This window comes from Anneissia japonica, unplaced genomic scaffold (assembly GCF_011630105.1).
Source record: "Anneissia japonica isolate Jap-2015-1 unplaced genomic scaffold, ASM1163010v1 scaffold287772_len198928_cov201, whole genome shotgun sequence".
NCBI lineage: Eukaryota > Metazoa > Echinodermata > Crinoidea > Comatulida > Comatulidae > Anneissia > Anneissia japonica.
Genome location: NW_022716447.1, coordinates 107,843 through 123,647, shown reverse-complemented (window position 1 = coordinate 123,647; position 15,805 = coordinate 107,843). Strand labels below are relative to the sequence as shown.

Genomic DNA, 15,805 nt, shown 5'->3' with positions numbered 1-15,805 from the left:
CCCGGCTTAACTTTGGTAGGCGTTCAGACTAGCGGAATTAGCCAGGCGCAAGAATTTTCATAATTGACCGTAACCAGCAAACGCGTTTCAAAACATTGCTCGCGAAACGTACGCTCGCTCACAGTGTAAGTAATTGAATGCCGATTGGCAATTTTGTTACTTGGAGTCAATGCAAGACCCCCCGCAACGATTACATCCCGGCTTAGAAAACTTAAACACGGTGGCATGCCAGGCCTAGTTACTAAAGGAACACAGATAAGCCACCTAGTTCAGACTGGCACATGGATAAACCCGGTGAGTTGAGCCAGGTTTATCCACCTAGTCTGAACTAGGCCTTAGCCAAAAAGTGATTTTGAGCATTTTGAAATTTTGACGTTACGACGCGCACGCGAAATATTTATGATATTTATGATATTCAACTTTGACCTGAAGATTATGCCCACTTAATATGATTAAGAAATGACAATTGGTTAGGATATGATCGATATTGTAAAAACGCAAAATTGCGCGTAGATGATGTCACGCATGACTGAGCACATTGAAAAGCTTATTGTGACTATTCCACGCCAAGTTAAATGTTCCTTGAAGTGCGCATAAACGTAGCTCGAGGAAAATTTAAGATATGGGTTAACAGAAATTGGGAGAAAGAAAGAGGAATAAAAAGATGATGATGAACCTGACAATAACAAAAGGTGATCCGCTTGTGAAGCAGATCACCAATAAGACAACAATATAGCAGCACAAAATGTTCTGTTTTATTTATTTAGACAATCATGGAACTGCATACAACAAGCTATCAACTATATTACATCACAAGTGTACAGTATTCTTTTACAATTAAATCCAAAAATGTAATACTGTTCAAATAAAGGTACCAATATCATATTCAATTTCGTACCTTAAATGTAATGTTTGCTTCAGTTAAGCCGAAGAAACAGAAACAACAACAATAACAAGCTGTTTATTGACAAATGGAATGACAACTATCCCTGTTTCTTCTTTACTACATTATACCAAGGAAATTGCTCTTTGACGATTCTAGGTGGCATGAACAATTTTCTATATTAATTTAAGAAATACAATTAAATTGCGGTGCTTTTCTGTCAATGCTGAACTTTTCTACTATAGTTCCTGATATCATTTCTACTTGCCATGTATCAATTGGTTTCCATGTTTCCAGTCCTTTAAATTTGTTATGCTTCAATCACCAGTCACTTTAACTGCCATAGTTGCAGTAACAAGTGACATAGTTGTCATAGTTTCAGTTACTTGTTTGTTATGGTTCAAATTAATTGTTTCCATGACGCTAGTCACCAGGTATATAATTTCCATGGTTTCAGACATCAATGACCCAATCACCATGGCTCTAATCGCCTTTGACCATGACTTAAGTAGCAATTCAAGTACATTATTGAAAATAATTTTCCAAAAACATGTTTCATTAATATATATAAAAAAGAAACTCGCATATCTTTTTCTTGAATTTATGTTACTTTTTTTGACTACAAAACTAATCTTCAGTTCCACTGTGCACTTTCTGGAAAAGCTGAATTCCATGTTGTCCAGCTCAAACATAATACTTAAATATATTTAAATATTTACTTCTATCAAAATAACATGGTCATTGTTTACATTTAACATTAAAATAGTCATGCAAACAAAAATCCTGGTCAACAGAATATAACATAACTTGCTCAATGGTCATTTTCTAAATAAATATTCAAAATACTTTATATTTCTAAAAAAGTAAAAGATATGTTACTAATATCAGAAATACATAGAATGTAAAAATAACAATAAAATGAGGAAATTGTTTTGGGGTTAATAAATAACCAAAAATAGAATAGAAAAAAATCAAAATAATAACAAAACTATTTATATATAAAGATCAATAATCAAGGTATAACATATATATAGTTTTTTTTTTTTTTTACAATTTCAACCAATCAATTGAAGTGTTTGTTCCCTTTTTAAGGTTATCAAATATTTTAAACATCCTATGAAAGAGGAAAAAAATGAATGAAATTTTAAAAGTAACACACCTATTTTTGTAAGACACTTTTTGAATCAGCAACATAAACATGTATTACAGTATAACATCAAGGTTATCTTGATTTAACTCGACAACAACAATTTAATATTTGGCAAAATATATAACAATTAAATCATCATGTATATTCATTCCTATTCTAAGCTTTTTGGAATCATTTGTTTTTCAATTCTAATTATTTACTGTAGAAATACAGTACCAGCAAATTTTATTCACCATATATAATAAATATTATTATCAGCATGAACAAGTAATATAAAATTGTTCACATTTATCTCACAACTAATATGGAAATTCAGGCTAGGAAATGTTGTAACATTTACTAATGACTATAGTGTTCATCTTGACAAACAGAATGTTGCAATAACTATAAAAGCTGTGGTTCACAATTTTGTATAAAACTGCACCTTCTCATCAACATCTGTGTTATAATTATAACAACATTTCATCATCAATAAATAATAAACTACTTTCATTCAGCATTTGTTTCCTTCAGTGGTAAATTCTGCACCATGGATGTCATTCAGGTATGCAAAACCAAATAGAGGTTGAACTCAAAAACTGTTATTGTACACAATCAACTGGTAAATTCTGCTAAATAGTAAAGTCATCTATAAACTATGTTATACAAATTGTCAACAATATTCACAGAGTAGTCGAACAGGCATCTGGTAAAACACGATCATAAACATTTACGGTACTAAACAGCAGAGAGGTTGTTGAAGACACACCATGGTTTACATTAAAGCACACATTGGAATTTCTTAATGTGAAGTTGCCATCTACTTTTTTTGCCTAAAGTTTACAAAGGTGACTCTAGCCAATCATCATCACTGTTAGTTGTGAGTTCACATGCCATGCATCTAACAATTAATAAGCATCATTAGCACCAAGCTGTTAAGAGACTGAGATGGTATGTATGTGGTAGATTGAATGTTGGCTTGGTCTGTTAGGTGTTAGTTTGCTGATCAGAGATCTTCGACGATGTCTTCATCTGACATGCAAGAAGTGTCATAGTGCTCTGAGGTGGTCGTTACACTTTGCATACCACGATCCTAACAGAAACATAAAACAAAAATAGTTAAGTTATACTGTTAGAAAATGAGCTAAAAATAAATAGTAATTTGTCATTATTTTCAAAATGAAATAAATTTGTGAAGGAAAGCAGTTAAAAAAGTTGGTAATTTTAAAGTTGAATTCTATTTCTTTTTGTTCTACTTATTCACATTTCAAAAATCATATACTGTACTTAATATTAGAGAGTGATATCTCATAAATTATTTGCACTAAAGATATTCTTTCCATGATAAAATTGGAAAATTCTCAATTAAATTAAAACAGTAAAATTGCTCATTCAAAATGATCAAAGTTTTTGCTGAATTACTGTCCTTTAACTACAAAGTGCAAAGAATATAACAAATGTATAAACATCTGTAAACTGGCAAGAAGAACCTTATTTTTGGTCAAAGTTGAAAGCCAATAATCAATAATTAATTCAAATATAGAAATGTTTTTCATAAGTGTTTTGAGTACTTTTTTGAGTATTGGCAATTATCAATCAATCAATCAATCAATCAATCAACCAAATATGCTTGTCAAATTGGTCAAACAAATATAGTTAGAAATAAAAGATCTAGGTTTCCTAAAGATACCAAAAATAAAAAAAAAAATACCCCAAAATAAAAAAAAAAAAATAACAAACAAAAAAAAAAAAAAAAAAAAAAAGTATAAAAGAATACATATAAACACATGAGATCCTGAAAAGAGAGAAAGTTTTTGGTGTTACTGAAATATTAGGATTAGTTTTGCTGTAAGACATGCCTCTAGAAATCCCAGCAAGCATATTAGAAACATTAATATATCATACAGTAGCTAAAAACATTAAATCATTACTGAAAACCAATAAAAAAAAAATTTTCTTAAAAGATTAATTGGATATATAATTTTGGGAATTTGTTATTTTGAAATTGAAGTTTTCATTAGTATTGCCTCTAAATGTGGCAAAGTCAAGCCAAACCAGTCACTCATCGCAAACAATTTTAAGTTATTAAAGATGAAAATGAAAGCTATAAAATGGTAAAAGGATCATTTAAATCATTTCTTTATGAAGTTTCAAGCATTTAAACACTGTTTAAAGAAAATATTTGAGACATCAGACTTCAAAGTTGATAATTTCAGGCATTTCTCAGGCAGAAACAATCACCCAAATTTTAAAATTGTTGTTTAATATATAAATTTATCACATCATGATGTATAGATATAAAGGTTAATTTATTGCAATAAAATAGATTTCACAAATTTTGACCTTTCAGCATGTTTTGGCCATTATGTCTGAAACAAGATTTGCGACGAGTGACTGGTTTGGCTTGTCTTTGCCACAAATAAGACGGACATATTACATTTTAATTTATACTATATACATTTTTTTAATATACTTTTTTTTTTATCTGAATGTAAAATAAGTTCTATTAAAACTAAAATTGTAAATAGATAAAATATAGGGCTTATATATTTATAAATAGGTGACTTTTGGATCACTTTATTAGTTTTCACTGAGAATACTCTTTCAATATTTGGACAGATTGTTACAAAAATGTTGTGAAAGTCAATAATTCCCCAACTATATAAAACCATGCTTGCAACCATGCAGAAGAGTGTGGATTAACGTAGCTTGATATATTCATTATACATGCAAAATCACTATTATGTCCATCTACCTCACAAAACTACCAAAAATATGAGTTTAACCAGCAATTTTACGGTACTTACTAAACAACTCACTGATTATTATTAATAAATACATTGATGAGCATTACCAGAAAACATTCTGCAAATAATGAGCACATCTAGTATATTAACTCTATTCAGTGAACAATAAAAATGTTGCAATGAGGGAAAAGGAAGAACTTATAATGTATCTGTTTTTTATTGATGAACTTAAATAATTGAAGTAATAATGAATGATAGCAATAATAATAAAAATAATAAATAACTATGATGTTATGATATTTTCTATTTTTTGAATTTTATTGCAGTCTGAATTTGTTCTTGTACAATACTGTAATTATTCTAATGTTTCTGTTTTTCATTGATGAACTTAATAATTGAATTAATAATGAATGATAGCAATAATAATAATAATAAAACAATAGAATTTTCACATTTTATATATGTTTACTATTTATGATTGCTTTTATTGTCCAGTGCCTTTTTGTCTATATTTTTTGGCTTGCAATTTAGTTTTTACTACAATGTTAAATTCAGTAAACCTTTGTATTGTTTCTCTTTGCATGTTTGTGCAAATGAATTAATTATGGGAAAGAAGGATGGAGGGAGGAAGGAAGGAAGGTACTCTAAGGAAAAGAAGCAGAGAGCATTGATGGAAGAAAAGGGATATAGGGTGAAATATCTGAACAATGACCCACTGGTGACTAATACAGATAACAATGTTTGGGTCATTATTATAAGCTTTCATATACAAGTGACCATCCACTAGACATCAGACAATCATACAAGTTCCAGAGTAGAGGGCGCTATAACAGCTACAAATACTGAAGTTGCAATCAGCATTTTTGGAACTGTTTATCACATACATGCCAACACCCACACACAAGCACTGTATTAAATATTAATAATTATTTAAATCACAGTTATTAGAAAATAATACCTTGCAAATTGGGTTTTGTCCTTTAGGGATGGGGAAAAAAAATCAGAAGAAATACTTGTCATGCAGAACATTAAACAAATTACCAAAATATTATTTATATGATAAAACGTTTCTCCAAAAATGGGTAAAAATGTATTAATAAGCATTAATTTTATAATTATTAATATTTAAAACCATAAAAAAAAACCAGGCAGCTATAATATTTATTTAAGGAGATTAAAGCAGTTAAAAATCAATTTCTGTTAATGATGAAAAAATTAGATACATTTTAACACTAGAATACTATAAGTGAATTATAAAAAATATGAGGACTTGAATAAATGTACAATATCTACAAATATACATATTTTTATGAAGGAAAAAATATTACTTCTATATACATAAAAATAAAGCTAATGGATCCATTACAAATATTTATAGGCAATATTATATATGTTTTCAGAGGAAAACACAGAAAAATTTGTAGCAATCAGAGCAACGTTTCTAATGGGTACGTCCGTTTCATTCCTAGAAATTTAGGCGTACTCGCATCATCTGTAGCAATTACTTCAGAATACTTTGGTTTTCGGAATTTAAAAAGTCTTAATTGTCCCTCGCTTAATAAACGCCACGTTCTCATTCCTTTACTTACTTTTTCCTCCAGTTCGTCAGTATCTTCCGTTATAACATACACATTCGGTGTTGAAAACATTTCACTTCGATCGTCATTACTTGTGTTGCCGACGTCATTAGAATGTTGATTCACTTTGTTTTTATTAATCTCTGAAACTAAGTCATTGTTTTTGCGATTCTCCTGTGCCTCGGCTATTCCGTTCACATAAACGTTTATCAACGGTTTACTTTCACTTTGCTCCTCCTTTGAATCATCTTCTAAGTGAGTTGTTTCCGTGACATTGGCATCATTTGAAGTCTTCTGTATGTCTTCCTCTTCCTTTACGTCAGATAAAGACAGCGGGTTTTCCCGTATCCGCCAGCCCAAGTGATCCGCAATGCTGTCGTCAACAACACTATTCTCATCTAAAGCTAAAGGGGCTGGATCTTCCTGGGGTTCCTTAATGAAAACATCACTCACAAATTCTTCTCCTTCACGAATCATCGGAGTTTCTGAAGAAGGACTTTCAACGCTCATACTAAATCGGTTTGGTGCTTCTGAAATAAAAAGAATGTGAAATATTAAAATACGAAAGAAGATATAAAAAATCATTATTGTAACTAAATGCCTAATTGTTACATATTATTGGATTCTCAATAAAATATTTACACATGTAAAATATTATGTTAAAATTTAAATTATCAAGTAAATTTTTCTGATAGCATTATCTTAATCAGAACTTCTTTATCCAAACATGTACTTGTATGTACTGCAAGAAAAAAGTATACAAAAACAGTCTTTAAACTGACCTAAACATAAAAATCAAATTAGCAAGTTTGTGTTAGGGATCAGGTACTATTCATATCTGTCAATTGGTTTTAAAGTCATACCTATGGAAATCTCAGCCATGCAGTTCGGTTAAAAGACAAACAAACACTCACTCACTGACACATAAACACACATCAATTAGAAATAGTTAGAAATTGTTTCTTGGATTTAACATTCAAAAATTAATAATAAAATTAAATCACTTTTAAAACAATACCTAAACTCCACAGTGCAGTCTAATTATATATCACATGGTTCATCTATGGTATTACATGCAAACTCCGAAAATTTAATAAAATTTTATTAAAAAAACTAAGCTAATAACAGGAGTTAATTACAGGGAAATTTTTAAAAAATTGCAAAATTTACAAATAATAAATATCTCTTAATTACAGTATATATAATCTTATTTAAATACATTTGGAATTAGCGAATCTAATCTACAATCTTGTATTTTTCTAAAACTCTGTCTACACTAACACATTTTAAGTGACAAATGAATGTGATATGACCATATTTGGGTGAAATGACATCTTCATGCCCATATATGGACAGATCACACAAATCTGACAAATAAAACTTGATAGTTTGAAGAGAGCTTATGTCATGCATGTTGTAAATTGTGAGAAATTAGTTGATTTCCAAACAAAATTTGCGAAGCCTCTGTGTCTGCATTCTCTTCTGCAGGGCATGCAGAAATCAGATGAAAATCATTACGGTATTTACGGTATATCTGTCAGGTTCGATGATATTTGTATCATTTGGGGCAAAACAAATTTCAAAATCTAGAAAAAGAAAGGCACATAAACACAAACCATAACATGAGGCATATCCAGACAAAAGAAATGATCACACTGATACAAGTATAAACCCTCATCCAGTATAAGTCCCAATCTAAATGTGAACCCACCCTTAAATCTACCTAAAAAGTGTAAATGTGCATATAAGTTGAAGTCCACATTCAAATGTTAACCCACTTTTATGGCGAGATTGATTCTACAAGTTAAATACCATTGTAAGCTGAAAGCCAGGTAAACCCACATTTAATTATAAACCGATCTACAATGTGTAAATCTACATTGAGTTTTTATTATTTTAATTCATTAAGCCAATGATTTAAGTATTAAATTAATAAATAGTGAAATAAATCACTTTCTAAGAAGCAATACAGGCATGTAGTTTTTTTTTGGTCATGAGATAAAAAAAAAAAACAAACCAAAACATTGAAAGGAATTAAGCAAAAAAATATCATTTTATACCTGATATTTGATAAAAAAAAATATATATTAAGCCTACTTATTTTAAACACACCTAGGAGTATACCTACACTTTCTTGTAGCCTAACTACATTTGTAGCCTACAAAAGGGTTTAGACCAATGTTCTAATACATTACAACTGCTAGGGATGTACAGTAGTAATTGCAGATGGGGCCACCTAGCCTTGAAGTTCTCCACCCACTCTAATAATTTCATGTAACCTCTACCAACCATTATTTAGGGTGGCTATCTCAACGAGCTTTGCTCTTACTGGTCACTCCCTACTGTTTGCTTTTATTCATTTTATAAAAATGTATCTTGATGGATATCTTTAAACGGTGAATAAACACCCTTGCTCATCATCAAAATCCATGGCCTTTTATTATCTAGAGTTTACCAATGCAATTACCCATTGATCTTAAAAATTTCTACCACCCACCCTTAGTTTTCTACAGCTACAGCAGTGTACTACAAGTATAAAACCTTTTTGTAAAATCTACAAGGGTAACTAATCTGCCCTCTAAAGGAATACTTATCGTTGAAAGATTTCTGACCTGTTTGTAGATGAAAATATACATGTATCAGTGTGGTTCATTCCAAATTAAAATAACAAAATAGAGGACATATGAAACAAAGATTGAATACATCTCCAGATCATATTTAAACATATTCCACACACCTATAAAAAGAGAGAGAGACACACACACACACACACAGCTACCCACATACATTTAGAAATAGACACACAAATAGTCACGCATCAAGACATTGAGTTCCTTTTTAGCTCTTTTTTCAGCTGTAGCAGAAAATTAAAACAAACAATACTGTAGAAATGAATATTTGAAGAATAAATAAAAATCAATCATAATAAAACAATTAAAGTCCTAATTGAAAAGTAGCCTACAATGACTTACCTCCAAAAGATCCTTTGTTTAGTGAAGTGTTACTCTTTCGTTTGTCAACGCTGGTTGAATCACTGTAGCGACGATTGTCCCACATGTTACGCAATTTCTAAAACGTAATGGTGAATAGTAATTATTTCTGGTATTCCTGTATCATTGTAATCATCATCATTATCACTATTATCATCATCCTCCTCTTCATCATCATCACCATCATCATCATCACAATCAGGATCTTGGTCATCATGATCATCAGAATTTAACATTATGACAATTAAAATTATGTATTTGTATTTCTTTTAATTTTGTATTTTCATATTGATGTATTTTTCTATATTGTAATTTTATGAGCAATGACTTTTTCTCAATGTAATTTCCTTTAAGACAAATAAATTTGAATTATGAATCATCATCATTATCCTCCTTGTCATCTTCCCATGACCATGCAGATCATGAGTCATCATCATAGCCATTAGGCCGGGCCCTCACTCTGCTCGGCGGTCATCAGCAGATGCGATTCTATAAACAACGAAATGCCATGATGAGCGTGCAACGGATCACTTTAATGACTGTCCGTTCCGACTGACATCGACAATAAGCGGCAAATTTGGATTCAGCGTACGACCATCGTATGACTGGCATTTGACGCAGTAAGTGCCCAGCTTTACTTTGTGATTCTTCACAAACTTGTGATTCAGAAATAAAAAATGAAATGATATAAACCGAAATTATCTTTATTGTAATTCCTCCTTATCCTACTCATCATCACTGTCTTTATCGTATACTTACTGCTGATGTGGAGCTTGATCGGTAGGACGCCTGCTGGTTGGATTGAGAAGAGGACACGCCACCAAACTGTACCCTAACACACATCGGCATCCAGGAATTGTTGCGAACAAATCTTCTGTATTCCTTCTTTACCTGAAAAAAAAAAACATAAAATGAAAATATATAACACAAATTTTGTAAGGGCTCGATTAAATTTTGAATACACTATGCAGTAGATATTGTAAAGAAGTTGAAATGATAGTTACTGACTATATTTAAGTAATAGAAAAAAAACTTATCTTAGCCATCACCTTCATCATTATGCCATCATTATTATCATTAAAATTAAAATATTCACTAATTGACCAAAAACGTTGATAATGATGATGTAGTTGTTCTTTCCACATCTTATGCTTTGACTATAATATACAAATACAACTACCAACACAATTACCACCAAAAACACAAAGAATATATAAATGTGTGAACCAATTTCATTGGCCAATTTTCTCACCTTATCATTCATCAAGCAATGGAATACAAATATGAAAACGCCTTGCACTGAATTGAAAATAGTGAAGATGTACGCAAAGAGGACAGTGCTATCACTAACATACAGCAAACCAAAGATCCATGTGATTCCCAGGATGCACAGCAGTACGAAGGAACCACGCACCCATGACCTGAAGGATCAAAAGAAAGAGAAGATTATAAGATACCGTTAAGTCCGAAGGATAAGTACTTCACAATTTCTTCCGCTTGATCCATTTCTTTACAGAACTTGTTTTATTGATGGTTGGGAAAATTGACATTTAATTTTGGCACTATAGCAAGGCATTATATAGTTCTGAAATTGGCTGGGTGATCAATATGCCTCACTCACAGTCCCACGGTCCTGGGTTCAAATAATTTATTATTTTACTGTAGAATAATAAATGATTTGAACCCAGGACCTTGGGACTGTAAGTGAGGCATATTGACCACCCAGCCAATTTTTTTTTTGTACCTATAACTACTCATGTCATGACAAAAATTATAACCTGGAATGCAATACAAATGTGGCAAAGTCAAGCCAAACCAGTCACTCTCGCAAAAATTGATTTGAGTTATTAATACAGGGTTAAAGAGTAAAATAAGAGCTATAAAATGGTGAAAGAATCATTTAAATCAGACATTTCTTTATGTAGTTACAGGAGTTTAAACATACAGTTGTTTAATGAACAATATATGAGAAATCAGCCTTCAAAGTTTATGATTTTGGGCATTACTCATGCAGAAACTATCATCAAATCCTTAAAAAGTGTTTGTTTTAGCATTGAAAATGGAGAAAATAACAGCATAGCATGATGTATAGATATATAAAGATTAGTTTAGTGCAAATATAGAATTTTAAAAATTTGACATTTCAGCATGTTTTGGCCATTTTCTCTGAAACACGATTTGCGACGAGTGACTGGTTTGACTTGTCTTGCCACAAATCATGACATTACAACAATTTTAACTGTGTATGCTCAACAAAACTTTTTTACTATCACACTGACTGCCAACTAAACGTCATATAACCTACTTATTTGAGATTGCCAATTATGTTTTTATTGAGTAGAAGTTGGTTCTATATAAATATTGCAAATTATTTTCAATAAAATATTGCAAAAATCTCACAATCACATGTATCATACAAATACACAACTTGCGTTTATGTAAATATTTGACTACAAAGGGATGGTACTATATTTTAAAATTTTATTTAAAATGATGACTGCCAGACCTTTTTTCAGATTTCTTCCTGTGTACCAAAACAAGTACCGGTATACATGTACAAACATACTTTTTTGAAATTTTTATGTAGTCATATATCTTCAAAATGTTGTGTCTAATAAATTGGCGGGAAAATATTTGGGGATGAGTAAACTCGTCGCTGGCAATTGGACAGTACTTTTCAATTGCCTTTGCCAGGTGCGAGTTTTCTCGTCCGCTTTTTGCATGAGTTGGTATAGGTTCAGAGGCGAGGGCGTTCCACTTGTGTAATCGAGTGTACTGCCGGCAATATATCACAACAAACATACATACGTTATTTGTACGTTATCGTCTAGGTGTATCTTCCCCGAACTATCAGCCGTTAAATCTGTGGTTCTACAATGTATAACAATAAAGTAATAAACGATAAAATGTTACCCCGATTTTGACGAGTATAGTCGTCCCTAGCGCCCTCAGCAAACACCCTGTGGGACAAGTATACTCGTCGCTGGCAGCGAATGTGTTAAAAATAATTTCAACAAAATATGTTCTCCAAGATTTATTCATGTGGTGTACTGCAAATTTATATTATAGTGAATATATTTTACAACTCTTATGATAATATTATAACTATTTAAATCAATAATTATAACAATATACTAGTAGTAAATAAAAAGTGCTCTGAAGCATCAAAAAATTATATACACATCACTGCACTTATTTATTTACGATACTGTTCTAAGTGACAACCGTCTTTATTTACAGATATATACTGTTTTGAATCAATTTCACTGTGCTTTTTTTTTATTTGCAAGTTAAAAAAAGCACCATTCCCATGCTGTCTAACATATTTTATACTATATTATACCTTTCAATAAAATATTGCAAAAATCTCACAATCACATGTATTGTACAACGGAACAGCTTGTTTTTATGTAACTAATAGATGGCAAGGGGGAATGGTGCTATATTTTTTGTTAATTCATATTTAAAAACATCAGTTCTTCTCAGATTTATTCGTATTTACTTGTATTCTATGAACTGACATGGAAAACATTTTCTCGAACCAAACTTTAATTAAAGGGTACATAACTTACTTTTAAAATATAATGTAAAAATAAAAACATCATCATCATTTATATAATGTTCTACCCCAAGTAGTAGGAAGTTTTCGATTTATGCGACAACGCGACGCTAGAACGGACACACTCATGCGTGACCATCCTACCTGGTGACCTACGTTCTCTGCATACGTAAATTTGGCCAAATTGTGTTCCAGAATCTACTTGACGAGGTGACCTTAATGTTCTCGCATGCGCAGATGACTTTTACTGACGTCCTTACGTTCTACGTCCTACCGTCGTCGTGCAATCGACAGCTCCTTAATGTTTAAAGCCCTATCCTAACTATCAAACACACTACTCTTGTCAATTTTCGTAATCATTCAACCCATTTAATTTTTCCTTTTGCTATAAATGAGTAGTTTTTTCCTTCCTTATCAATCCCAAATGTTTTGTATCTCACGCACCTCAAATCCCACCAGCTCACATGACTATCAACACGCTACCATGTTTTGCGTATCAAGTATCTTAAATTCGACCAGCTCACACGAGTATCGATGCAGTGGAAGTTGTGCGTGTCATGCATTTTCAACTTCCGCTAGCTCACAAGGCAATTGTACATCGTGAACCCATTAAGAATTCTAATTACATTATGACTTCATTTCTTGGTAAACTTGTCCGTCTGGTGCGGTTCTCTCTAGGGAAATGTGTTCTCTTTGGAGTTTAATGTAAAACTGGCTGGAAGCACTAAACACCAACTGTTCATTTACATCCAAGCTTTTGAAAACCATTAAAGTCGACGAGATAATGTGACGTCACTTTTTACAGAACCGTGATAATTCCAATTTCCTCTGTACTGATTCAAAGGATATTGAATATCCAGATATATGATACTCATTCCCTGTTCAATTTTTAAAAAATACCATTCAAAAATGTACCTGATCAATCTAAGAATCAATCTAAATTTTATTTGACACATTTTCTATTTTAATTATCTCAAAGTATTCACAAAAAAAAGACTTACGTCAGTTTCTCTTTGGTGGTTTTCTGTCGTTTGTTCGTTGCTATAGTGCTGTGACGACACATGATCACAAACGCCATCGTGAGAAAAACCGTGTTTACCTGCGTGTAAAACATATCAGTGCTTGTATTAAATAGGAAGTAAAAAAATAAGAATGAAAATTAAAATGTAACGCAATGAATGTCATTTTATCTAATAATATCAGAATAGATTAAATTTTTAGGAGTAGGATTTATTGCCTGTTTGTGGTGTTACCCAGGCACGGATTCATAATTTTTTACAGGGAGAAGTGGACAAAAATATGAAAAAATGGGAAGCGTTAGCATTAGTGGCATAATGACAAGGTCGCCTCTACTGAAACACTTTGTATTTGTATTCCATTTCATATCTTATTCGTATGATCGTAAAATCGTATGTATTGAAATCCTAAAATTTAGTGGTAAAAATCAGGAGTGCAGATCTTCCCCTTTCATTTTACATTTGGTCCTGCGAAGGACTCTCCTTGTTTAAAGACTGGGTAAAATTGCCAACTTTTTGTTTCTTTATACATTAGCTTTTAACCTTGAGTGGCTCCTACTATAGCCTTGATTAGTGGAATATTCACTATTCAAGACAGCTTAAAGGAAATGAGGTTGATTACATGTAGTCTATGCTGGGGGATGGCTGTATTAATTTTGAGAGTCTTCAATTTAGGAAACACTCGCAATTGGTGGTTTCCAGAAAAGCATTCACAAATCATTCCCTGTCAAGTAATACACCCATGTAACTCTATTTGATCCAGGTAAAAGAAAAAAAAGACATGACCATAGGAAATATTCCATTCAGGATAAAGACAACACTAACATTACAACTTACCAGCATCAAAATTAATAAATAACATGAAAGACAATTGAAAAACACCCAAAATTTAACACTTTTTGAAAATACTGCAATTAAAAATATAATAACAATGAGATGGCAAGTATTTCAATACTTGGAGTATGTGGAGTATTATACTTTCTTATGAGATTAATAACAATAATAAGAATACTAATATACCAAAAAGAATAATGTTGACTCAATATATACAATTGTTGAAACTAGTCTATAATCTTTGAGAATATTAATAAGAATAATAACAATAATAAAAATAGTAACACTAACAAAAATAACAATAATAATAATAATCAAATAAAAATATTTATATCAAATAAGTTTATTTTGGAGTTTGTGTAGCCTTTGAATTATTCTTTATCCTCAGCATAAGCCCTATTACGATTCTCATTTCCGATATCACACTAACTTGACACAAAATTGACCATTATCAATAGAAAAGGAAAGACTTGGAAAGTCAGTGAAGCAATTCGCATCATAAAATCTCACCCTTGAGGGATTGCGAACTATCCTAATGAATTTAAACCATATCATTTGGACTATCCCTCGAGTTTATATGACAAAATCTAGGTCAAATAATTCTGAATGAGCTCAGATTTCATACCCAATACTAGTTAATAAATCTCACAGGCTAGAAATTTGTCAACAATGAATTATCACCAAGAGCAGTGGTACTTGACGATAGCAATTTTAAAACTCAAATTCACACCGAAAAAAATGTAAGGTTAATATAATATCTGGTATTTGACAGATTTCAATACGAAAGTAGGTTAAGATTATTACTCAATACGATTATGATAATTTATATAAGTTATTTCAAATGTGATAACAAAATATACTATTTCTCAGGTAAATGATCGAAGGTTGTAGGTCTCAAAATGAAACATACTGACACCTATATAGGTAGCATAGAATAAAATATTTTATTTCATAATTTGATTTTGGAATTTTCAACCAAAATAATAAATTACAGAATTCACTTTCTGAATAGTACATTGTTATTTTATTCAAGAAAAAGTATGTAAACAATAAAGTACAAAGTCTTTAAG

General features: G+C 31.3%; 1 protein-coding gene across 1 annotated transcript in view; it reads right to left on the bottom strand.

Moving 5' to 3' along the window:
- Window positions 1–733: 733 nt before the first annotated feature.
- LOC117109684 (adhesion G protein-coupled receptor L3-like) overlaps window positions 734–15,805 on the bottom strand; it is a gene marked incomplete in the record, with an annotated part of 71,675 nt that continues 56,603 nt past the window's right edge. The window contains 5 exon segments of the mRNA XM_033252061.1: window positions 734–3,105; window positions 6,349–6,866; window positions 9,309–9,405; window positions 10,086–10,217; window positions 10,579–10,747. Coding sequence (XP_033107952.1) covers window positions 3,019–3,105; window positions 6,349–6,866; window positions 9,309–9,405; window positions 10,086–10,217; window positions 10,579–10,747 — 1,003 coding nt within the window.